This window comes from Staurois parvus, unplaced genomic scaffold (genome assembly GCF_062004578.1).
Source record: "Staurois parvus isolate SC_StPar_1 unplaced genomic scaffold, SC_StPar_1.0 ptg000625l, whole genome shotgun sequence".
Classification (NCBI taxonomy): Eukaryota; Metazoa; Chordata; class Amphibia; order Anura; family Ranidae; genus Staurois; species Staurois parvus.
In genome coordinates, this window is record NW_028318421.1 from 79,453 (window position 1) to 106,981 (window position 27,529).

The following is a 27,529-nucleotide window of genomic DNA, read 5'->3' on the forward strand; positions in this document are numbered from 1 at the left end:
GTGGAACCTAAGGGGTTAATCATCACTGTAAAAAGGTTGTTTGATCCTGTCTTCTATGATCCTCCTCTTCTTCTACAGTCCCCAATCCATCTGCTGATAGTACAGTGCCCTAGGAAGCACTCTGCACATGCTGAGTTTACTGTGTATTGCTAGAGAGTGCTTTTATTTTTTTGGGGGGATGGGTAATGTGATTGGCACAGGGCCAGTCAGCACTGTTCAGACAGAGGGTCAGGGATCATGCAGCCTCATAGATCACTCAGAGTAGAATGAAAACTCAACCTACAAGCTTTAACCAGTGCTTGGCCGGATGCTGATAGAAGTCACAAGACAGTTATATACTGCTGATGAGAAAAGGTATTTAGCAGTTTATATTTACTAAAATAATTGCATTTCCATGTTCTGTGTACTGTTGGAGACCAGAAATAGTGGATGCAGGGTCCTGGGTTTAGTAACACTTTAAAGCCACACATGACTGTACCTGGTTTGCACAAATTAGCTAATGTGGACTTCCACATAGATTCCAGCTTTGGAGACCAAAACAAATTTGTTAAATGCTTTTATTTGTCTGTAATATTATTTATTATCTTAGGATGATGTACAGTTGTGTTCAAAATAATAGCAGTGTGTTGAAAAAAGTGAATAAAGCTCAAAATCCTTCTAATAGCTTTTATTTCCATACACACAAATGCATTGGGAACACCTCACATTCTATTCCAAATCAAAACATGAAGAAAAAAATATCAAATTTGTGTTGTTCCTCTAATAAAATTGAAGAAAAGTGAATATTAGACTGTTCAAAAAAATAGCAGTGTTTGTATTCTTCTTTACAAGCTCAAACATTCACTATATAAACTGAAAAATGTTTGAAGATTTTGCTTTCCTTTGAATCACTTAATTAATATTTAGTTGTATAAGCACTGTTTCTGAGAACTGCTGTACATCTGTGTTGCATGGAGTCAACCAACTTCTGACACCTGTGAATAGGTATTCCAGCCCAGGATGATTGGACTACATTCCACAGTTCTTCTCTATTTCTTGGTTTTGCCTCAGAAACTGCATTTTTGATGTCACCCCACAAGTTTTCTATTGGATTAAGATCCGGGGATTGGGCTGGCCACTCAATAACATCAATCTTGTTGGTCTGGAACCAAGTTGTTGCACGTTTACTGGTGTGTTTGGGGTCGTTGTCTTGTTGGAACACCCATTTCAAGGGCATTTCCTCTTCAGCATAAGGCAGCTTGACCTCTTCAAGTATTCTGATGTATTCAAACCGATCCATGATCCCTGGTATGCGATAAATAGGCCCAACACCGTAGTATGAGAAACATCCCCATATCATGATGGTTGTGCAACCATGCTTCACTGTCTTCACAGTGTACTGTGGCTTGAATTCAGTGTTTGGGGCTCGTCTGACAAACTGTCTCCGGCCACTAGACCCAAAAAGAACAATCTTACTTTCATCAGTCCACAAAATGTTGTGCCATTTCTCTTTAGGCCAGTCAATGTGCTCTTTGGCAAATTGTAACCTCTTCAGCACGTCTTTTTTTCAACAGTGGGACTTTGTGGGGACTTCTTGCAGATAGCTTGGCTTCACATAGGCGTCTTCTAATTGTAACAGTACTCACAGGTAACTTTACACCTTCTTTGATCTTCCTGGAGCTGATTGTTGGCCATTTTGACTATTCTTCTATCCATTCGAACGGTAGTTTTTCGCTTTCTTCCATGTTTTTCAGGTTTTGGTTGCCATTTTAAAGCATTTGCGATCATTTTAGCTGAGCAGCCTATCATTTTCTGCACTTCCTCAGAAGTTCAGAGAGAAATGCACTGTAACCAGCATGTACAACATTTGCTGCCTTCCTTCCTTAAATAAGGGCAATAATTGCCACCTGTTTTTCAAAGAATGAATGACCTCACTAATAGAACTCCACACTATTATTTTGAACATGCCCTTTTCAATTAGTGATTCAATTACACAGAATCAGCAGCATGCATGTCATGACTGTTGGGTTTGTTGGATTTCTATTACTCTACTACACCTGCTAGTAAATTATTTGCCATGTAGAAATATTATTTCTACCAAAAACAGTGATTGATCAGGTTAGTGATCTCTGGCTGCAATTATTTTGAACACAACGGTATATAGGTGTCACAGTATTTTGAGACCTAGATCTTTGTCTTCATTTGTGTGCCCAAGAATTGAAAATGGGGGATAATAAAAAATTGTCAGCTGTAATCTTATTATTTTGCACAGATCTGATTTGATATCAGCTGGCCTATCGTTTTTGTGTTAGGGCTATTATGTTTTGTTTTTGTGTGTTCAGTGTTTGTTGAATAAAGTACATTACATAAAAATTCAGATTCTAATATCCATTGCAGCATAGAAAACAGAGTAGGTTTTTCTTTCTGTTACATGAAAACACCCAGCACAACTGCACTGAAGCAATTTATCATGTTTGCAGTTTTATTTTTTGTTCTTTTGATTAGGTCTGGTTATATGAAAGTCAGTTTTTTAGAGTTTTATATTTTGCCCCACTTGCTGATATCCTAAAGAAAATCCATCAACTGTCTTAGTTCATTCAATAAGTAGTGCAGTACATGGCGTCTTATGGACTGACAGTGGCTTGTTTGTATTTGAAAGTCAGCACACTGTCTTTTCCTCCAGGGATATGAATTTGAGGTGATGCAAATTAGAGCTAGTGCTCGGTTTACAGAAATGGTTAACTTGAAATCAGGAATTCCTGAAATCGGGTCATGTATGCCCAACTTATAGGGTGGGGTTGCATACATGATAGCCTTTTGAATAATTGCAGTGTCTATTTATGCTTTGTTTGATACATGACATACATGTTTTTAGCTCTGATTTCAGTTCTAGTATGCGTTTTTCGTGGAACAGGTCTGTTCATTGTCATAGGTAATTTTTATATCGGTGAATAAAATGATATACAATTATGCAGCACTGTTTGTCCAGTATAAATATGAACTTGCTATGCCATAAAATTTTCACAGAACATTTTATTTAAAATTAATTAAAAAAAAGAAATAAAAAATCCACACAATTATAAAGACATGCATTCATATGAAATGCGTAGTGAAAGTTCATAAATCGTGCGTAAACAGTCCCAATATCAAAGTGCAATATCATGTGTCCTCTTGTGAATAAATAAATCATCACAAGTAATCAGTGCTCTGTGACCTCCACCTTTCAGACAGACTCATCAAATATACATGTCTTCCCTTTCACAGATCGACATGACAAGAATAAGATCAACAATACATTTTCCTGGCAGGCTATATCAAAAAAGCTTGAAATGGAGTGGCAGCATAGAGACCCAATACTGTAAACAATGGTAAAGCATGCCACATCCCATAACTGAAATATTAATTGAATGAATAGAGAAAAACTATGGACTTTATAGGCACCCCAAGGATCACAATGATAATATTTAAAAAAATACACATTTTATTAGGTACGAAACATGATAACCAGTTATATAGCGTCACATGGAAGGAAGAACTCCCTCTTTATGTGATGCGTGATCAATTCTTGCAGTGGATATCCATGGTGATAGTCAATCAGGGGGTTCCATCATCCTTATACTTGTGCTTTATATGTTTCCTTTCCCGATTCTTCAGGAGCATATGAAGATCAAAAAACACTCCTTATCTAAATGTAAACATGAGAGAATATACGATATACATTTATAAGTACATGTGATAGTGAAACTGGCTTATTATAATACTGTACTCACTAAAAATTAGATTGAATAAAAGGTATCCCAACTATAAAACTATCCTTACGTGGGCATGGAGGTATGCAGTGCCTTTCTAGTTTGTAGTCTTGTACTTTGTAACATACGTTCCACTTTAATTGCATGTATGTGTGTAACATACGTTCCATTTTAAGTGTGTGTATGTATATGTTGGTGTATATATATGTGTGTGTGTGTGTGTGTGTGTGTGTATGTATGTGTATATGTGTGTGTATGTATGTATGTGTATGTATGTATGTATGTATATGTGTGTGTATATATATATATATATATATATATATATACACACACATTGTTTATGATTAACAACAGGTGCACTAGATGAGCAACAATGAGACGACTCCCAAAACAGAAATGGTCTTACAGGTGGAGGCCACTGACATTTTTTTCCCTACTCATCTTTTCTGACTGTTGTTCACTAGTTTTGCATTTGGCTAGGGTCAGTGTCACTACTGGCAGCACGAGATGATACTGGGACCCTACAGAGCTTGCACAGGCAATCCAACTCCTCCAGGATGGCACATCAATTTGTGCCATTGCCAGAAGGTTTGCTGTTTCTCCCAGCACAGTCCCAAGAGCATGGAGGAGATTCCAGAAGACAGGCAGTTACTCTAGGAAAGCTGGACAGGGCCGTAGAAGGTCCTTAACCCATCAGCAGGACTGGTATCTGCTCCTTTGTGCAAGGAGGAACAGGATGAGCTCTGCCAGAGCCCTAAAAAATGACCTCCAGCAGGCCACTGGTGAGTGTCTGTGACCAAACAATCAGAAACAGATTTCATGAAGATGGCAAGAGAGCCCGACGTCCTCTAGTGGGCCCTGTGCTCACTGCCCGGCACCATAGGGCTCGATTGGCATTTGTCATTGAACACCAGTATTGTCCGGTCCTCCACTGGTGCCCTGTGCTTTTCACAGATGAGAGCAGGTTCATCCTGAGCACATGTGACAACGTGACAAGGTCTGGAGAAGCCATGGAGAACATTATGCTGCCTGTAACATCGTTCAGCATGGCCGTTTTGGTGGTGGGTCAGTGATGGTCTGGAGAAGCATATCCATGGAGGGACGCACAGACCTCTACAGGCTAGACAACGGCACCCTGACTGCCATTAGGTATTGGGATGTAATCCTTGGACCCATTGTCAGACCCTACGCTGGTGCAGTGGGTCCTGAGTTTCTCCCGCTGCACGACAATGCACAGCCTCATGTGGCGAGAGTATGCAGGCAGTCCCTGAAGGATGAAGGAATTGATACCATTGAATGGCCACCACGCTCGCCTGACCGCTCGCAAATCCAATAGAACACCTCTGGGATATCATGTTTCGGTCCATCCGACACTGCCAGGTTGCACCTCAGACTGTCCAGGAGCTTAGTGATGCCCTGGTCCAGATCTGGGAGGAAATAATCCATCCGTCGTCTAATTAGGAGCATTCCCCAACATTGTCAGGCATGCATACACGCACGTGTGGGTCATACAAACTACTGAGTACCATTTTGAGTTGCTGAAATGAAGTTTCAGCAAAATGGACTAGCCTGCTGCATCATTTTTTCACTTTGATTTTCCGGGTGTCTTTGAATTCAGTCCTCTGTAGGTTGATAGTTTTAATTTCAATCAAATGATGGGGCAAAAATAAAAATGCAATTGGCGCAAGAGAATTTGTAGTGGATATAACGTTCACTCAGTAAATCTTAAACAAAATAATCCAGTAAACAGAAATTAAGATATATAATCATATATGCTAGTAATAAAGGGACAACAAGTAGATGATGCAGCTTTAGTGGTGAGGAAAGGGAAGGGGGGAGGGGTGGGGGTTGGGAAAGGAGGGGAAAAAAGTCCTTGTAATGCAAACAGTACTGGATTGAGATAGATGATATATATATATATATATATATATATATATATATATACATATATATACAACGCTGCAATGTAGACACCGTCGTGAGGCTTGCACTTTCTAGAGTAAACCGGACTCTGTGGTAAATGGAGAAGAAAGAGAAGTGCACCAGACTAAGTGCAGTATGAATATAAAAGTTTATTGCACACAAGATTATAAAAACTCACAAGAAGTGGGTAGATATCAGGCATCAATATATAAGGAGGAGGATGTCATCTGTGCTGCACCTCACAAATAGATGGCTGTAATGCCAAGGTATTGTGTGGCTGGCGCTGTAGGCGGGTCCCACAGGAGGAAGCGAGGATGGCAGGCGCAGTAACCGGGAGTCGCGGCGCAGGTAAGAACCGGGATCTAGGGCAGGCACTGCTGATCTCTCACATCAGCGTGGGTACAGTAGCCAGCTTGAGGCACATCCTTCCATTCCTAACACATTACCCAGTCCATATCAGTATAGATATCCAGCATGAGATTTTTCCCCAAAGTGTTCCTTTTAATTTTTGGAGAGAGAGAGAGTGATTTTAAGTTATATATATATCACTAATATATATTTTATAAGTTTTCTTTCTTGCCACCCATGTTTTTCATAATAAAGTATATTTGCTGTTGTGGATTTTATATCATTCATTCCTTTTATAGCGCTGTTTTTTACATTTTGATTTTTTTTTTTTTTTTTTTCATGCTACTTATTTAGGAAAATTCTGTTACTGGATACATAACAGCAAAAAAAAAAGTGTTTAAAAAGCCTATTTGAAATTCTTTGTTTAGCAAATAATCAGAATTAATTATTTTTATCGTTAAAACCATCTCTCACACGTGATATTCTTTGCTTTATAGCAGCATGATGCAGAGGTAAAACATCTATCAGAAGCTCTTAAAGAGAAGATTAAAGAAAATAAAAGACTAAAATCCTCTTTTGACACCTTGAAGGAAATGAACGACACCCTAAAAAAACAGGCAAGACACAGCCTCTGTTTTATAATACTTAGGATCAGATGAATAAACTGTGACCCACTAAACATTACAATACAGTTCAGAACAAGATAAGTCAATCAGAAACCTTTCTGAGTAGGTGTTAAATGGTTTACATACCATGGACTGAAAACTGGTTCCCTATATTGGCGTTTCATGCTCTGGTTATGTTGTGCTTTAGTTGTTTTACAAACGGATAACAGTTTAAATGCTATAACCCTAGTATAATTGCTCTTTTTTGGGGGGGAAACTACGCAGTTTTTGGACGCTCTTTGTCTTTAGTTGTTAATCTGGTAAAAGTTTGCAGATAAAGACCTGTGTGTAGCTCATCCTTCTCACAACATTATTGGCAAGTGGTCTGTAAAAGTATAACACTTGATTCCCATTGTGAAATAAGCACATCCTTTTATCTTGATGTGCTGTCATGTAGTGGAGGGGCTTTGGCACAGTTACAAGGATATCAAGTCCTATCAAGTTTATTGCAGAACTGGTACAATTTTTAATTTAGACATTTTTATTGACTCTGACTTTAAACCAATTCCTGCATGCATTTATGTAAGGGCTTTCTGAGTGACTTAACGAACACAAATATAGAGATAAGGAATTTTCTAAACAAAGCTTGTCATGTCAGCCCCCATTCTTCTCTTATGACAAAATCCCATTAAGAAACATGTATATAAGAACTACCTACAGTGTATTTTTACAAAGCTGTATTTTTGTTGTTTTGAATAGAGTAGGAAAGGATTACAACACCTGTCATGTTTTAATTGCAGTCTTTGTCTTTCCAAAATATATTCACTCTCTCTTGGTGACCATGCTTATTGAGACAGAAAATTATGTGAAACCCTAAGGGCTCGTTCACACTTGACTGTTTTTCTAACTTTTGCCAAATGCCCCTATTAACGCTCCGCAAACGCCACATGCTCGGTTTAGCGGAAGTTGCTAGGCATTTGTGAAGCATTAAAAACGCCCCACAAAAGACTATAATGAAGTTTGAATGGTCTTAACGCTCCACAAATGCCCCGCAACCACGTCGCAACCGCACCGCAAACACCGGGCGTTTGCGGAGCGGCACCATAGATTTGAATAGGAGGCTTCAACTCCTCCTGACTCAACCAGCGGCGTCCGTTTTGCCGCAACGCGGCGCTAACGCTCTCGTTTGAACAGCACCATGTGCTGCAATGTGCAGAATTTTCCCAGGCATTTGGGAAATGGTAAAAACGCTTCCCAAACGCCTGTCTGCCGCTTGCTAACAAGGCTAGTGTGAACGTAGCCTTAATGTAAGAGTTGTACCCAGAACAAGGGTTGAAGGTAAATCTTCTAATATGAACAACTAATCTAGTGACAGGTGTCTAAGAGGGGAATTTCCCTCACTTTGTAGCGATTCCCTCTCACTTTCTGTAAGAAGTGAAGGAAACTCCCCAACCAACAGGTTTTTAACCCTTACTCTATCCAAACCTTAAAAAAAAATTGCTATTTTAACACTGTGTTCAAGCAGAGCTAAAGTATCTTTCAAATTCAAACAATCTGTGTTAGCGTTTGCATTATCCATATTTCATAATATCTATAGGCCATTATGTTTAATTTGTTTCACAGCAGGTGGTGGTGAAGGAATGCTACCATTTGAGGGAAGTGATGTGTCTGTGTGGATTTCTATCCGCACCGAAGTCCTCCCTCTTGCCTGCTCTTTTTGAGTTTGTTGTCACTTGTTTTACTAAATGCAGTTCTCTATCAAGTGAGATGGGAGATAATAGGATAGGACAAGGATGAGTCACGCTGTTCTATGCAGTGATGTCTCTCTCTCCTATACAAAAGTAAGAGTATGATGACATTGTAAGAGGGAGGTGAGAAAAACCTATAACCTCTGAATTTCTCAACCAGAAGAGGTGAAACCATGAGGTGACAGAGAATCTGCCCTGTGCATGCACAGCAGCTGAATGACCTCCTGGGAAAAGCCACAAGGCATAGTTTTGCAAGCATGCATGCATCATTTTTTACTTCAATTTCAGAGTGCAGTTTCACAAAAAAGCTGTCATTACATTTGAATTTCCATGATAACTGCTCCAATCCTTTAAAGCTTATTTCCCCTTGGGTGGTTCACCCTCTATATTTGTCTTGGGGATCATTGTGCCAGAACTGAAACTGATGGATTTTGGTTGTCCTAAAAGCAGGAGGTAATAGGAAATCTTCCAATCAGAAAAACCTTTTGTTGAATATGACTGATATGGAGTTTCCTTGATTTTCTAACTAATAGGTGGAAAACTGTAGAATAGAGTACTGTGTTCTATGTAGCAGTGTTGTCTTCATGGATGAAAATATTTTTCTCAATGAAATTATCACTATTTTATTCAACTAAAATATGACTAAAACAATTCAGATGACCAAAGTGCAATTAAAACTAAAATGGCATTTTAGTAAAAAGGCTATGACTAAAAAAAAATTTGACGTAAAAATTAACACTGTTGTGTAGTTACAATTAAGTGACTAAACTTTGTCCTTGTTAAAATTATATTTACAATAGATGTAAGAAAGGACCCACACAATTTAGTATTGATTCTTGAGAGAGTGCATTTTAGGCACCGTGTTCCTTTCCTCTGCAAAATAAAATCCTGCATATTCTCATTCGTTCCTTGGGTCTTTACAGCTGAATGAAGTAAGTGAGCAAAACAAGACATTGGAAATTCAAGCTAGAAAAGTGCAGTCGCGCCTGGAAAATTTGCAAGTAAGTTTTAAAATTGCTGATTATTGCATTCGCACAGACACTTCTTATAAAGAAACTACATATCCCACAACTCTGGGTCTCTCAGTTTAGAACTGGTGCAGATAAGCGCTAAATAGTAATTATTCCTGACACAGACACAAACAGGCAGAGGATTAATAGAGAGATCTCCATGCTGGACGAGTTGTGTTTTTAATCACATTAGCGCTCTCACATTTGTGATGCATCATGGAGGAAATGGTGAGGCATGGATTGGATGCTGTGTAACCTGGAAGAACTTGCCCGTCCATTTTAGCGAATAGGAACAAGCTGGTTAAATGAATACATGGATAAAGGGAAATTGATCACCCATGACACTAAAAACTGCAGCCACAACATAAGAGCCCATCATTACATAGGAAGACAAATGACACAGAGAATGTAACTACACTAATATCTAGTTAAACCAGTAAAAAAAATTGAAAGTCTACAATGCCTTTAAAGTAGTATTTAACCCACAACAATTTAGCTTAAAGCGGTATACCCAAACCAAAAATGTGTTCTATTGCAGTTTACCAATCATTAGATGTGGTGGCTGCATTCGTTTTCTTTTCGTGTTTTTTTCACCTAGTGATCTACCCAGTAATATTAGCGAGACACCACTCTGGATGAGTGAGCACAGCAGCATTGTCAGTCTGCGTGCAGGGGAGTGTTAAATGTATTCGCAGATTTGAATACAATAACAAATTGAAGCCAAATTCCAGCTCACACTTTAAAAACCGTTACATCAACAGTTTTTTTTTTTTTCTTTCGGGGGGAAAAGGTTTTACATGAATAAATAAAAGCTGATAATTCTAATCATCGATGCCAGTGGTAAATGGATTGTCTCCTCTATGTAAGCTGATACATCCTGCTGGAGAGCTAGTTCTTTTGAATAGCAACAGATTTGCTGGCTGGGTCACCAGATGAAAATTGATGAGATGGCTGCACTAATTTCATTTTTTAGGCTTTCTTTTTTCTAGGGATTAGTAAACTGCAATATAATACATGTTTGCTTTTAATACTGCTTTAAGATCTTGAGAACAATACAATAAACACTGTATTGCAAATTCTTACCCAAGCTTTTGAAGTTTACAACTTTCAGTGCTTTTGACTCCTGTTTTCTCGTTGCTCGTTCCCTAAACATTGGACAATGCAGTCTTGAGGCAGTCGGTTAGTTTGGAGAAGGGAGTGAGGAACAGGGGAGTGCCTTGTCATCCTAGACTACAGATCTGTTCTTTTGATGCACACGGCAAAGGGAGACCCTTTTTTTAGTTCTTGCATCCAAGGGTGGCTCTATAGGAGAAAAATCACCCTGAAAAATTAAACTGGGGCAACTTGGACCAATGTAACTACAGTTATGGCTAAAAATATTGGCACCCCTGCATTTCTGTCAATTAATACACCACTTCACGCAGAAAATTGTTGCAATTAGAAATGTTTAGGCATTCTCATGTTTATTTATTTTGTTTGTACTGGTATGACACAAAAAAGTGAAACAAAAAGCCAAATCTGATACATTCCACCCAAAACCCCAAAAATGGACTGGACAAAATGATTGGCACCTTCTCAAAATTGTCAGAAATAATTGCATTCCAAGTTTGTGATGTTCCTGTAATTTGTAATTAAACTGGTCTGTATCAATTAACATGTGCTGATAATAAACACACCGGTTACCAGTTAAAATGGTGAAAAATTGACTGTTGTGTGTCTCTATGTGCCACACAGAGCAAAAGAATTGTCTGAGGATTTGAGGGAAAAAATTTGTGGAAAAGCATGGACAATCTCAAGGTTGCAAGTCAATCTCCAGAGATCTTAAACATTTGTAATTGCAACAGTTTTCTGGCCGAAGTGGTGCATGATCTGACAGAAATGCAGGGGTGCCAATAGTTTTGGCCATGAATGTATGTATATACCATACCTGGCTTATTCCCCTGGAAACTTGAAATCACTGAAGTAGTCATCGCTAGTCCAGTGATTTCCCCTTTCTTCTGGGTCCTGTGTTGAGCTGCTGGCCTGATGCATTGAGAACACAGTAGGTTAGGGAGGTGATGTCACGTTCTCCACCTCATTCAATCAGAGATTACTTTCATTCATCGGTCGCTCTGCACTGGCACCATTCAAAAAATGCTTCACTGGTTCACCGAGGAGAAAATGGTACATAGTGGCTACACTTAGAACCGTCACTAATTGACGCCTGTGCACTCCCGTGTGGGCAAACACGGCCCATGGCGGTGTGGGCAAACTAAGTATGCCCATGTGAATGAGGCCTAAGTGCAAATACTGTACCTTCAGATCTCTACAAATATTCCATTTATATTTGCTATTAACATTTTCTTGCTAGATTTTGCTGACTAGTTATTAAAAGTATGCTATGACAAATAAATAAAATATTGTATCATATTGTCAGTAATTGTACAGAATATTGTGTATGGGTCACAAGAACACAAACTACTTGCAGACCAGCGACGTACCTGTACATTGCTAGACTTCAAGCAATTACACCGGAATAATACTGCTACCGTTTTTTAGAGCCAGTAGTTGGCTCTCTTGTAAAAGCAATTGGAGTGGAGAACTAGCCTCTAGATTGCTTTTACAGGCAGCAAGAGGGGGCATCCTTCCCCTCACGCCACCTTCAGCAGGTCTCTTGGGCTCTCCTGTCCCACTGAGAGACCCGAGCACCCAGCCGCCACATCTGCCTGCTGGTTGGTCAGCCAAGCAAAGCTGGAATCTGCTATGATTGGCTATCCACTGTAGTAACCCGTAAGTGATGACCACTTCCGGTTTACTTGGAATTAAATGGCACCATTTGAAAAAAAAATTAAAGCATGCAAAAACATCCATCTTGGTGTCTTGAATGCTTTTAAGTGCAGAGGAGGGATATGGGGTCTTCTCAACCCCAGATCCCTCCATAAAGAGTACCTTTCATGTGCCTATTGCTGTCACAAGGGATGTATACAGTAATTGTGACAACAATAAAAGTGATTAAAAAAATTTAAAGTAACAGTGTAAAAAAATAAAACCAATAAAAAAAGAAAAGAAAAAAGGTGACCGCATGCCTCCTGCACACATGCAAACAGCGATCGTCCCACATATGTGAGGTATTACTGCAAACATCAGATCATGGGCAGTAATTCTAGCACTAGACGTCTTCTGCAAATCTAGAGTGGTAACCTATAGAGGCTTTTCAAGCATTGCCTATGGATAGTAAAATTGACAGCATTTATATATATATATATATATATATATATATATATATATATATATATATATATATATAAAATATTTTTTTTTTTTTTCCCCTTTTTGATTCACTGTGTAAAATCTGAATTTCTAGCAATCTGTGTGTAATTGTTGTTTACCAGTGTATTTACCTTGCCCGTTGAGACATGTTTCTAGTGTAATTTGTGCGTTTTTCAGAGAAAGCAAGCGTTTCTTACAGTGCAGAAATGCAAGGATGTTTCTCAGCTCATACGTGAACCAAAATTTTATAAGACTGAAAAAGCTCCTGTTCCCCCAAAAGCTAAGGCAAGTTGAAATTTTCTTATATGGTGCACACTTCCACTGCCCAATTTCTTCTTGTTATATATTTTGTGTCATAATTTGTAATAGGTTTTCTATAGATGTCTGTGAAGTAGGTTAGTGCTGTATAAGTGTGTGTGTGTGTGTGTGTGTGTGTGTGTGTATGTGTATGTATATGTGTGTGTGTGTGTATATATATATATATATATATATATATAAAAATATATAAATAATATTAGTAATAATAATCAAAATGGTTGGGGGGTTAAGTTTGTATGTGTTACTAGATTCCTCTGTAATATACACTGCTCAAAAAAATTAAAGGAACACTTTTCAATCAGAGTATAGCATCAAGTCAATTAACCTCCTGGGATATTGATCTGGTCAGTTAAGTAGCAGAGGGGGTTGTTAATCAGTTTTAGCTGCTTTGGTGTTAATTAAATTAACAATAGATGCATTAGATGGGCAACAATGAGATGACCCCCAAAACAGGAATGGTTTTACAGGTGGAGACCACTGACATTTGTCCCCTACTCATCTTTCCTGACTGTTTTTCACTAGCTTTGCATTTGGCTAGAGTCATTGTCACTACTGGTAGCATGAGGTGATACCTGGACCCTACAAAGGTTACACAGGCAGTCCAAGTCCAACATGCCATTGCCAGAAGGTTTGTTGTGTCTCCCCACACAGTCTCAGGAGCATGGAGGAGATTCCAGGAATAGGCAGTTACTCTAGGAGAGCTGGAAAGGGCCGTAGAAGCTCCTTAATAAATCAGCAGGACCGGTATCTGCTCCTTTTTGCAAGGAGGAACAAGATGAGCACTGCCAGAGCCTTACAAAAGGACCTCCAGAAGGCCACTGGTGTCTCTGACCAAACAATCAAAAACAGACTTCATGAGGCTGGCGTGAGGGTCCGACATCCTCTAGTGGGTCCTGTGCTCACTGCCAGACACCATAGAGTTTGATTGGCATTTGCCATTGAACACCAGAATTGGCAGGTCCACCACTGGCGCCCTGTGCTTTTCACAGATGAGAGCAGGTTCACCCTGAGCACATGTGACAGACATGAAAGGGTCTGGAGAAGCTGTGGAGAACCTTATGCTGCCTGTAACATTGTTCAGCATGACCGTTTTGGTGGTGGGTCAGTGATAATCTGGGGAGGCACATCCATGGAGGGACACACAGACCTCTGCAGGCTAGACAATGGCACCCTGACTGCCATTAGGTATCGGGATGAAATCATTGGACCCATTGTCAGGTTGCACGTAAGACTGTCCAGGAGCTCAGTGATGCCCTGGTCCAGATCTGGGAGGAAATATCCCAGGACACCATCCGTCGTCTCATTAGGAGCATGCCCCGACATTGTCAGGCATGCATACAAGCAAGTGGGGGCCATACACACTACCATTTTGAGTTGGTGCAATGAAATTTCATCAAAATGGACTAGCCTGCTGCATCATTTTTTTCACTTTGAATTTTGGGGTGTCTTTGAATTCAGTCCTCTGTAGGTTGATAATTTTCATTTACATCAAATGATGAGGCATCCTTCCGATCCTAACACATTACCCAGTTCATATCAGTATAGATATCCAGCATGATATTTTTCCCCACTGAGATCTGATGTGTTTCTAAAGTGTTCCTTTAATTTTTTTGAGCAGTGTATATATATTGCTATAGCTGTCCTCTTCTCATAATACTTATTGTCCATTGCTTTTGAGGTAGCCAATATTTGTTGGCATTTCCTGAGAAAAAGACAGCTGACAAGTGCCCACTGAACCTGTGCTAATGTTGCAAAATGTTGAAGACTAGTCAACCTTGAAGCGTTTAAAAAGGTTTCTCTCTTCTCAGCAGTGTTAGCCTTACTAAGACCTCATTCACCCTGTAATTCCTTAATTTAGCTTTTATAAATGCAGGAGAAGTGAATTGGGAAGCTTAAACAACCCTTTTTTGTATCACAGATCACTTTTTCCTGCATTTAGATGTTCTTGCTTTTTAGCAGGTTTAGCCATGTTTTTAGATTTAATAATTGGATTTTGGGCTCACAGAATTCTATTTTGTGTCAACACAACTAAACTGACTGCACCTAAACTCAGGTAAACTTTGTATGTATGGCACCTGTTAAAGTCATTATAAGCATTTACGTGTGTGTTTTAGAAATGCCCTTTAAGTGCATCTAAACACGTTTGACAGTTCCAGTGTGAATGAGACCTAGTTTTTCTCTTCAAATTACACCATAGTTGTACGAGGCATTCCTTCCTTTAATTTTATAATGGTATGTGCTTATTTTTGAAGATTTTTCCTTTTATTTTTCTTATTTTACTTATTGTCTGACTCCCTGGTTTACTCAAATAAGGGAGTCAGACACCGTGTTAAGTCTGACAGTTGCTACCTTAAAAAGTACATGACATCACATTACCTCCCAGCTTCTGCATGTGCGCCTAACCGCATCAAATAACAGAGCCCCATAGTGGTTTACATTCCTAATAACCACAGAGATTTGTTACTTTATATAGTAATGCATAAATGTAGAAGCTGGGAGGTCAGGTCTTGACAGGTTATCAGTTTCAAGACTTCTGATGATCTTTGACCTGCCGACTTAGTTTGGGCAAGGAAAAAGTCGATACAGCTAAATATGGGGTAGATATACATTACTGTGCACAAGTTTTAGACAGTTGTGAAAAAATGCTGTAATTTAAGAATGCTTTCTGAAATAGTTTATTAATAGTGTTAGTTATTAATAGTGTTAATAGATTATATTTATCAATTAACAAAATGGAAAGTAAATGAACAAGAGAAATACAAATCAAATCAGTATTTGGTATGTCTACCCGTGCTTTCAAAACAGTATCAATGCTTCTAGAAACACTTGCACACAGTTTGTGAAGGGACTCGGAAGGTACAGCCCTGGCCAGAAGTTTTGAGAACGACACAAATTTTAAATTACCTGGAAGGAAACACATGCAATCATCATTGCTTTGCGCAAAAAGAGATTCACAGGCAAGGATATTACTGCTACTAAGATTGCACCTAACCCAACCATTTATCGGATCATAGAGAACTTCAAGCAGAGAGGTTCAAAGGTTGTAAAGAAGACTTCAGGGTGCCCAAGTCCAGTAAGCGCCAGGACCATCTTCTGCAGATGATTCAGCTGAGAGACTGGGAAACTACCAGTGCAGAGCTTGCTCAGGAATGGCAGCAGGCAGGTGTGAGTGCATCTGCACGCACAGTGAGGCAAAGATTTTTGGAGGATGACCTGGTGTCAAGAAGGGCAGCAAAGAAGCCACTTTTCTGCAGGAAACACACCAGGGACAGACTGATATTCTGCAAAATGTATAGGGATTGGACTGCTGAGGACTGTGGTAAAGTAATTTTTCTCTGATGAATCCCCTTTCTGATTTTGTGGCATTCCGGAAAAAACATGTCCGGAGAAGAAAAGGTGAGAGCTACCATCAATCCTGTGTCATGCCAAAACAGTAAAGCAGCCTGAGACCGTTCATGTGTGGGGTTGCTTCTCAGCCAAGGGAGTGGGCTCATTCACAATTCTGCCTAAGAACACAGCTATAAATAAAGAATGGTATATAAAAAAAAAAACACATAAAGGGCAACTTCTCCCAACCATCCAAGAACAGTTTGGTGACAAACAATGCCTTTTCCAGCATGATGGAGCACCCTGCCATAAGGCAAAAATAATAACTAAGTGGCTTGGAGAACAAAAAAAAAACTCCCATAAATTCTGACAAACTCCAAGCATTGATTATGCAAGAATGGGCTGTCATCAGCCAGGATGTGGCCCAGAAGTTGATTGACAGCGTGCCAGGGCGAATTGCAGAGGTTTTGAAAAAGAAGGGTCAACACTGCAAATATTGACTCTTTGCATAACCCTAAAGTAATTGTCAATAAAAGCCTTTGACACTTATGAAATTCTTGTAATTATACTTCAGTATACCATAGTAACATCTGACAAAAAGATCTAAAAACACTGAAGCAGCCGACTTTGTGAAAATTATTTGTGTCATTCTCAAAACTTTTGGCCAGGGCTTTGGGTTGTTACAAACATCTTGGAGAACTAATCACAGATCTTCTGTAAATGTAAGCTGCCTCAGTCTCCATCCCCCTGTCTCTTCATGTTATCTCAGACAGACTCGATGTTGTAATCAGGGCTCTGTAGAGGCAAAATCATCACTTCCAGGACTCCTTGCTCACCTTTACGCTGAAGATAGTTCTTAATGACATTGGCTGTATGTTTCGGGATATTGTCCTGCAGAATAAATTTGGGGCCAATCGTATGCCTCCCTGGTGGTACGGCATGATGGATAAATATCTAGCTGTATTTCTCAGGATTGAGGACATCATTGATCCTGACCAAATCCCCAGCTCCATTTGCAAAAATGCAGCCCCAAACTTGCAAGAAATCTCCACAATGCTTCACTGTTGCTTGCAGACACCCATTATTTTACTGCTCTCCAGGCTTTTGGCAAACAGACTGCTGCTACAGCTAAATATTTAAAATTTTTACTCAACGGTCAAGAGCACCTGCTGCCATTTTTCGGCACCACAGTTTCTATGTTCTTGTGCATAGTTGAGTCGCTTATGGTTTCCATGTGGAAGGTATGGCTTTTTGGCCGCAATTCTTCCATGAAGACCACTTCTGGCCAGACTTCTCCGGACAGTAGATGGGTGTACCTGGGTCCCACTGGTGTTCACCAGTTCTCTACTGATAGAACTGCTGGACATTTTCAGATGTCGAAGTGATGTCAGCATGATGTGTCTTTCATCTACTGCATTAAGTTTCCTTGGCTGACCTCTGCGTCTACGGTCTTCAATATTGTCAATTTCTTTGTGCTTTTTCAAAAGAGCTTGAACAGCACATCTTGAAACCCCAGTCTGCTATTAAATGTTTGCCTGGAAGAGACATACAGTATAACTACCTTGTGTCTTGTTGCTCAGTCCATTCATGGTGTATGAACTATGACATGAAACTTTCTTCAGCAGTCTCACCTTAGTAGCAGAGTTTGGCTGTTCCTCACACAGTTTTAAGCTTCCTACACAGCTGTTTGTTTGTTAATGACTGTGTTTCAACCTACATATGAAATTGATGATCATTAGCACCTGCTTGGTATAACTGGTTAATCATAGACCTGCCTTGATCCAAAGTGTGGAAGTGTAAGACATGATGCTGGTTTGAAGCCAAATGATAGCCACACCAAATATTGATTTGATTTAGATCTTTGTTGTTTGGTCACTTTGCATTTTGTAAAACAAACAATTAAAATACTGTATATGTTTTTATAAGCATTCTTACTTTACAGCATTTCTTCACACCTGCCCGAAACATTTGCACAGTACTGTATAACTTTCATAAGTTCATTTGTGTGGTAATAATTATTTAACAGGGAATACTTTGATTCTTGCATGTGTCATATTTTGACTGGTTCTGTTCATAGTTATTAGCAAATATATTAGCTTTTTTCTGTGACGGAGGTTTCAGTGGCTGATGGTGTCTCATACCATGCACAGGCAGTTCCATCAGCTCTTGGCAGCATTTCACATCTTAATTCAAGTGAAGTCATGGAAGGTCAAACTGTCTTTATTTTTTGTGTCCAAAAGCAATGCAATGACTCAATTTTATTCTTTTAATGTACAGTACACAGATGAAAATGATAACATGTTGGCCATTTTGCAGATTCCTACCAATATACAAGTATACAAACTCTTAACCTTTCTTATGGACTGGATGTCTGCAGCTGAAGAAAGTAGAAGTGGAGACAAGCCATTATGCACAGACAAATTGCCCGTAAACTGTGTGCAGGAAAAGTGTGCCAAGGTAAGCTTATTATAACATTTTATGATGCTCTTCTAGAACTGCAGGTTCCAACAAAGCACTGTCACTTATCCTGCCAGAAACGTTCACTGTGTTTGCACACAAATGCATTTTAGTTACGTTTTGTCTTTTCTTCTTGCACAGAGCTCTCAAGAGGTCCTAATATAAATTAGCTGCTAGATGCATATTTAGATAAGAAATGGACTTTGTATGATAGGATTACAGCAGATAATGTTATGATATCAAAGTTGGACAAAAGGTAGTGAGCTGGGTTAAACATTATCTTAGATCACCTGCTTTCAATGCAAAGATAAGCCTCTTGCATTGTTCTTACAGTTTCCACAGTTGCCACGAGATACAGCAACTATATAATGTGTTTTATATATTTACTTTCTAATTTTCATATATTCAAGCTGGCCATACACTGACCTAAGACAGGAAGTTTATTAAGACTACAGAACGCCTCCCGCATTCCTCATCTCCATAACAAAAGGGGAAGGTATTCTTTAGGTCACAGAGGTAACTTAGACAGGAAGATAAGATCACAGACACTGCAGAATACACCAGACAGTATTGCATTTCTGGCAGGGTATTTTTTGTAGTTCTTAAACAAATATAACAAAACAAACTCTTTCAGTTTTATATTTAACAGATCAGATAAGAGAAGTTCATGTTCATTTTCAGGTTTCCATACACTTCTTCAAGGAACCTAGAGGCCTTTTTTTCTCCTTATCAATATCTTGCTAAGGATGCACAAAAAATACCTTTCAACAAAAAGTTGTGTTGGTGGGAATTTCCTTTTTTGAAAAAAAAAAAATTATAATAATTGTGTGTGTATCTATAATTATACATGATTTATATAGCGCCAACAGTTTTCTCAGCGCTTTAAAATATAATGGGAGACAATGCAGCAACAATACAGTTCAATACAAGAGGGTTAGGAGGGCCCTCTTCTTGGAACTTACAATCTAAGAGGAAGAGTCTAGTGGTACAAAAGGTACTAACTGTGGGGGATGGACTGGTAGGAGGAATAGAAGATTCCATTATTAGCTGACGGCAGGATAGGCTTCCCTTAAGAGAGAGGTTTTCAGAGATCGCCTGAAAGTGAGTAGAGTCGGCGATAGTCTGATAAATTGGGGTAGAGAGTTTCAGAGGATGGGGAAAAGCTCTGGAGACGAGCATGGGAGGAGGGGGCAAGGGAGCTAGAGAGTAGGAGGTCGTGCGAGGAGCGGAGAGTATGGTTCTGGTAATATTTGGAGACAAGATTGGTGATGTAATTTGGGGCAGAGTTATAAAAGTAGAGATTTAAAAGTAGAGAAGAGACGACAAGGACTGGATGACAAGGTATTGATGAGAGTGACAAAGTAGGCTTGTTTCGCAGCATGGAGGGAGGAATTGTATGTTAGGAAAGCAGATTTATATAGGGTGAAAGCTTGGTGAGATTTGGTTTTATGCCACAATCGCTTCAGTGCACGACTATGTTGCTTAAGATTTCTGGTGTCGTCAGTCTGCCACGGTTGTAACGGTTGGGGCTTGATATTTCATGTAATTAGAGGAGCAAGTGAGTCTAATGTGGATGAAAGTGAACTGTTGTAGACAGCAGTGGGCAGGACAGGGGAGAGATTCTGTCATAGAGACGGTCAGTCGCAGAGTGGAAAAGAGAAGGGTTTAAGTTGTGAAGGTTTCTGTGGGTAATTGTTTGCTGCTTGGAGGGATAGGTGTTTCAAGACAAGGACACTGTGAAGGGAATGAGATTGTGATCAGAGAGAGAGGAAAGGGGGTGTTTGTGAGGTTGTAGGGAGTGCAAAGATGGGAGAAAACAAGTTCTAATGTATTCCCATCAGAGTGAGTGGAGGACTGTGTCCATTGTGTTAAGGCAAAAGATGAGGTTAGGATGAAGAATTAGGATGTAGCCGGGTTGTTCACATTAATGGGGATGTTAAAGTCTCCAAGAATAAACAGTTATTTCAGAGGAGAGAAAGTAGGGTAGCCATGCAGAGAAGTCATCAAGAAAATGAGACACCGGTGCAGGAGGCCAATAGATCACTGCAATCCTCAGAGAAATAGGAGAAAACAGCCGAATGCAGTGAGTCTCGAAAAAAGAGAAGGATAGAGAGGGAGGGTTAGGGAGGACTTGAAAGGTGCTCAGTGGGGATAGAAGCAAACCAACTCCACCACCTTTCCGACCACTGGGTCTGGGTGAGTGGGTCCAGAGAATGCCTCCAGAGGAAAGTGCTGTGGGAGAAGCAGAATCTGCTGCTTGAAGCCAGGTTTCTGTAATGCTGGTAGGTTAAGGGAGTGGGAGACAAAAAGGTCATGGACATAGGTGAGCTTATTACAGACAGACCGGCATTCCAGAGCGCACATGAAAAACGGAGGGTGGTTTTTAGGCGCATAGGGATTGAGATTAAGTTGAGCAGATCGTGACTATTCCCGGAGGAGGGTGCATGGTGTGGGGGTGAGATAGTGGAGGATCAGGGTTCGGGGGGGGAGGGATATCCCCAGAGGTTAGGAGAAGGAGGGTGAGGAAAGTAAGGTGGGAGCGGGATGTATATGAGTGCACATGCCTTCCTATCCTGATGTTTGGGTCAGCAGGTGAGTAAAGTATCAGCAGTGATGAGAGCAGTAGTAGGGAAATGGCAGAAGTGAGGGTGAGATGTATAAGCTTTGGGGTGGAGCAGAGGGGTAAAGAAAGGAGATTTTGGGAACAGAGGATAGTAATATGAAAAGGAGGAGTAGAGGTGGCATATTAAAAGGTACATGGAGTGGGACTCAGACTTGTAGGAGATGTTTCCCAGGGTGTTTGCTTGCAGTCCATCCAGCGTGCAGTAGAGTTCTTTGTTGTATCTTCCTGCTGCTTGAGTTAAACTGCTGCGTTCAACTGCTGCTTCACACTCCAGCATACAACGCACTCACGTAGACAATTGCACCCCTGTCTGACTGTGCCCCCCCCCCATGAGTGGTCTAAATTTACAGGGAGATGGTCAAATGAGCAACTCTTCTCTGCCCCAACTAGGAACTGATAAGGATCATAAGAATTGGGGGGGGGGGGGGGAGAATGTTGCTCAAAGACACACCAGCCACCCAGGCACAGGCCAAAGTCATAAAAGAAATGCAAGAGGAGGTAAGCATCAATCACCACAAACAGACCAAAGGATATACACTAATTGTTCTGAGTTTTGCAAAAAGTCTATGCGTTGCAGAAATTACAGTTTAAGGTGAAGATGAGACAGCAGCATTTACCTGCGAAAGAGCTGAGAAGACATGATATATATTTTTTATTATCTTTTTTTTCAGGCCCTTCACGTTATTGTGGAGCAGTTTGGATGGATGCCATTTGTCAATAGCAAGATACATTTATCATTCATGAGGTTTACATATTGGACTTTGTTTCAGCTTGATTCTTCAACACAGGTAAAATGTATTAGTTGTTCAACTACTGTAACCTAATTTCTGTAGATTTAAGAAAACAAATCTTTTCTGGATTGACATCATGCAGCAGTATTTTATATTCACATAGCTGTCTGTTCTATACATTTTTATATGTTGACTTATGTTATGATATCTATTCATTGTTTTACACTACACTTCTCCCTTTCTTATGGCCACAGTCCACCATGACCTCGACTATAAGGCGAATTGGTGATGAAACATGTAAAGGAGTTCTGTGTGATCCCATGGAAGATAATGGCACAGACCGCAAGCCAAAATCTGTAGCTTTTTTTAAGAGCAATAACTTACCGCTACGATTTATTTCAACACTGGTTGTTCTTAAAACTGTAACACAAGGTAAGCATTTTGACATTCTGTAGAATAAAATATGGGCATGACAAAATCTTTTCTTGGAATTAGAGCTCAATAGATACAAAAGGGGATATATTCCACTGCATTAACTGCATTGTGAGAAGGCTTCAAGCTGATCTGTTCTCTCATATTAGCAAATTGAATACCTGCATTATGTGTTGTGGGACTCTTTGTAAACCAACCTAATAGTTTTTAATAGCCTTCCGTTTGTTGGGTGATGGCAGTTCAAAGAATTTCAAAATACACATACCATACCATACACATCCCATATGTTAACCGTAATATTATCAGCATTTTCTGTTTTCCTAAGCTACATTTCTGTCATGCCTATATTATGGGCATTATAAATGAATGTCCCTTGGGGAAATATCAGAATATCTATCTTTTTCTAACTGATGATGCATGTTACAATCTGTGCAATCGCCTTCAGATTTACCATCAACTATTTTTAGTATGAGTGCCTGCTTGACTGGATATACAGTAGATTGAATGTGTAGCTTAGCTAGGTCCACATATTACAAACAATATTCAAATAAAGTGCAGCGTTCACATTTATAAAACAAAATGAATTAATCATGGGGATGATATTATGTGAAAACTGATAAAAATTAATCAAAAGTATCCATAAATGATATCATATGGTGGAATCAGAATAAAGCAGTCTCAAAACTGTGGTGAGATCAGAAGACTTCCAAAGACAGCCAATGTGACACTATCCACTCACGTGCAAGGCTTACCAGAAGGCGTGTGACCCCTACTAAGAGTGGTCAATCTATGGTTAGTGGGATATCATTAATAACATCAAGGGAAATATACGATACACCCAAGGAAATGATACATTTTCCTCCAATAGATCGAACAGTTGCTAGGTGAGGAGAAGGAGGGCTGAGTTTGGGATGAAACTGCTGTGTGTGTGCCCGCTGGAGAGATTCACATTCCTGGTCATCCTGAGAGTGAAGTTGTGCAGGGAGTCCAACATTTTTCACTGGAACAGGAATAAAGTGCCCAATTTTCATGTATACAGCAGGACAATCTGGTTGTCTCTGAATATCTTTGTCCCTAATAACTCCAAGAAAAATACTTTATGCGCCACAAGTTCTTGGTTCATTAACTTACCTGGGAACGATTGGATCTATTGGAGGATCATTTATCATTTCCTTGGGTGCATTGTATATTTCCCTTGATGTTACCAATGATATTCCACTAAGCATAGATTGACCACTCTTAGTAGGGGTCACACGCCTTCTGGTAAGCCTTGCATGTGAGTGGCTGGTGTCACATTGGCTGTCTTTGGAAGTCTTCTGATCTCACCTCGGTTTTGGGCTGCTTTATTCTGATTCCACCATACGGTTATATAATTTATGAACACTTTGAATAATTTTTTATCAATTTTAACAAAATATCATCACCATGATTAATTAATTTTTTTTGATATATTTCAGAGCTGCACTTTATTTGACTATTGTATATGAGGTTCCAGGTATCAGGGTATGGTGCCCAGCTGCTCTATATGTTTGTTTTTCTAAGCACAGATTTTGGTTATATTTAGCCACATATTACATAGTATTGGTAAATTTTGCACTGCCAGACATATGTTCCTAAGAACCTACACATCATAGGAAATGCACTATTTTCTACAAAATAATTCAAGACTAAAAAATGGATTTCTCTTTAGTTCATTGATGGACACAGCGACTCTTCTCTTGATATCCATAACAGATAGAGTTTTACAGTGCCTTGAAAGTATTCATACCCCTTGAAATTTTCCACATTTTGTCATGTTACAACCAAAAACATAAATGTATTTTATTGGGATTTTATGTGATGGACCAACACAAAGTGGCACATAGTTGTGAAGTGGAAGGAAAATTATGCATTTGTATTCAGCCCCCCAAGTCATTACTTTGTAGAACAACCTTTCGTTGCAATTACAGCTGAAAGTCTTATTGGTATGTCTCTTCCAGCTTTGCACATCTAGAAAGTGACATTGTTTCCCATTCTTCTTTGCAAAATAGCTCAAGCTCTGTCAGATTGGATGGAGAGCATCTGTGAAAAGCAAACTTAAAGTCTTGCTGCAGATTCTCAATTGGATTTAGGTCTGGACTTTGACATTCTAACACATGAATAAGCTTTGATGTAAAGCATTCCATTGTAGCTCTGGCTGTATGTTCTCAAGTCTTTTGCAGACTCCAACTGGTTTTCTTCTAATATTGCCCTGTATTTGGCTCCATCCATCTTCCCATCAACTCTGACCAGCTTTCCTGTCGCTGCTGAGGAAAAGCATCCCCACAACATGATGCTGCCACCCCCATGATTAACGGTGGGGATTGTATGTTCAGGGTGATGTGCCGTGTCAGTTTTCCGCTTTTAGGCCAAAAAGTTAAATTTTGATCTCATCTGACCAGAGCACCTTCTTCCATATGTTTGCTGTGTCCCCACATGGCTTTTCGCAAACTGCAAACGGGACTTATTATGGATTTCTTTCAACAATGGCTTTCTTCTTACCACTCTTCAATATTGTCCAGATTTGTGGACTGCATGACTAATAGTTGTCCTGTGGACAGATTCTCCCACCTGAGCTGTGGATCTCTGCTGCTCCTCCAAAGTTACCATGGGCCTCTTGGCTGCTTCTCTCATTAATGCTTTCCTTGCCTGGCCTGTCGGTTTAGGTGGACGGCCATGTCTTGGTAGGTTTGCAGTTGCGCCACACTCTTTCTGTTTTTGGATGATGGATTGAAAATTGCTCCATAAGATGTTCAAAGCTTGGGATATTTTTTATAACCTAACTGTGCTTTAAGTGTCTCCACAACCTTATCCCTGACCTGTCTGGTGTGTTCCTTGGCCTTCATGATGCTGTTTGTTCACTAATGTTCTTTAGCATACCTTTGAGGGCTTTACAGAACAGCTGTATTTATAATGAGATTAAATTACACACAAGTGGACTCTATTTGCTAATTAGGTGACTTCTGAAGGCAATTGGTTCCACTAGATTTTAGTTATGGGTATCAGAGTAAAGGGGGCTGAATACAAATTCACGCCACACTTTTCGGATATTTATTTATAAAAATGTTTGAAAACCATTTCATTTTCCTTCCACTTCATGAATATATGCCATTTTGTGCTGGTCTATCATATGAAATCCCAATAAAATACAAATACATTTTTTGGTTGTAATATGACAAAATGTGGAAAATTTCAAGGGGCATGAATACTTTTTCAAGGCACTGTACAGAGCCACTTACTAGAAGTAGGACACTAGGCAGAAAAAACTGTGCACCTCCTATGGGCATTCCCCTCCATAGATATGGCCAGAGCGGCAAAGGGAAAATGGTCACCAGCTCAACAGGAGCACATGCCAGCTCCACAGTAACGAAACACCACTTTGAGCCCAGAGTAACCCCCGCAGTGTCTCGAATGTACCGTGCTGAAACTGTCCTCCGTACCATCCTCCCAGGGAGCTGAAACAGACAACCAGGAAGCCCATCAGTCAAAGGTATGGGAGATGAGGGAAGCTCAGCCATCCACAGGCAGGGAAACAATGCCAGGTAGGGTGAGCAATACAGCCAGGAAGGAAAACCAGAGGCCGGGTGGGTAAACAAACCACCGGGTTGTTGGTTCATGTGAGACATTTAAGTCTGTGGCTGCCCCGGTCCAGGATGGGGCTGTGACAGCCAACCCAATGTGTAGCTAAGGGTCTGCATGCACTCACTGGCCAAATTGGAGTGACCATATTGCTTTCAGATATCCTGCCTTTTGCCCAGCCCAGCTACTGATTGAAGATCTCTGTAGAAGGAAAAAAAAGAACCACAAGTCCCAGCAGGGAATTAGGTCCATACTCCAAAAAACTAGGTAGAAGGAACTGGTGACCTATGCAGTGATTGAGGGTTTCATGCAAGAGAGGACTGCCCATAGGAGGTATAAGTATGAAAATCCCATTTTTTGAGTGTACTGTTTAGATACAACTAACATTTCTGGATGTTCTCTCTAACATAGCAAATCTTCCCTTATTTGAGTTCAGGTCCACTTTAAAGTAGTAGTAAACTCAGTCAAACAAACCCAGAAAATGAATATAGCCACTACACAAAAGCTTTTTAGATCATTCCACTTTATAAGTAAACCCCTCAGTTCCTCCTTTCTATTTTGCAGCTTACTTTGCTTTCTGTGCCTCCTGCCCAAAGCCGACACCATTTTTACTGTTCCCTTCTGCATCTGTACAGTGTAAAACTTTTGCTCTTTCTTGTGGTCTGAATGGCCAGAATCTCACGCATGCACAGTGAGTGATAACCAAGTCTCATGCAAACAGCAGACTACAGCCGGCCAGTGATGTACAGTCTCTCCTCACTGCACATCCTGTGATTGGCGCTGATGTTTACACCACCTTTGTGACATAGAAGTCACATGGTTTGTTTCAGGAAGCTGTGCATGGAGCTGTACTCTGGCGGGATTGCAATGCAATGCCGCAGAGAGTGGATGACCACACAGCATCCGCCGAAATGGAATTGATGACACACAGCATGCCATGAATAGCCACAAATATGCACTTGCGCCAGTGATGTCATGATAGAGTTCCTGGCTTGATTTCAACTGAATGACAAAAGACACCATGTACATTGATTATAAATGATTTTATTGCAGCAAAGTAATAATGTTGAGTTTGCTACCACTTTAAAGTAATACTCCTGAAAGTCTATCCCCAGTTGCTGTGAACATGTGGATGTTTAATTTCTGTAGCAAACATTACATCCTGTGTGGAAATCTATGCTCAAATTAATTTGTGTGTATGTATAAACCTGTACAGTTCTTGCTGATGACTGTTTACTACGTCCACAAGCAGACAGCTTGACAATTCAGACTAAAACTTGATGGTCCGTTTAAGGAATCAGTCCTCTTATAATTGATGTTTTTGTTTTAAGTAAAGCTTGGTGGGTTGAATCAAGCCATTTGTTGTATGTCTTGTATACTTCATAAATGAGATCTTCCTGTGCTAAATCCCAATCTGTTCCTTTCCACTTAGT

At 39.9% G+C, this 27,529-nt stretch overlaps 1 protein-coding gene across 1 annotated transcript in view; it reads left to right on the top strand.

The window, feature by feature from the left end:
• The window catches only part of CCDC138 (coiled-coil domain containing 138), a 79,827-nt gene that overhangs the window by 37,061 nt on the left and 15,237 nt on the right, over nucleotides 1–27,529 (top strand). Inside the window, exons 7-12 of the mRNA XM_089693327.1 lie at nucleotides 6,497–6,616; nucleotides 9,276–9,353; nucleotides 12,789–12,896; nucleotides 18,573–18,713; nucleotides 22,008–22,124; nucleotides 22,322–22,499. Of these exons, the coding sequence (XP_089549453.1) occupies nucleotides 6,497–6,616; nucleotides 9,276–9,353; nucleotides 12,789–12,896; nucleotides 18,573–18,713; nucleotides 22,008–22,124; nucleotides 22,322–22,499 (742 nt within the window). The remainder of the gene's footprint in view (nucleotides 1–6,496; nucleotides 6,617–9,275; nucleotides 9,354–12,788; nucleotides 12,897–18,572; nucleotides 18,714–22,007; nucleotides 22,125–22,321; nucleotides 22,500–27,529) is intronic.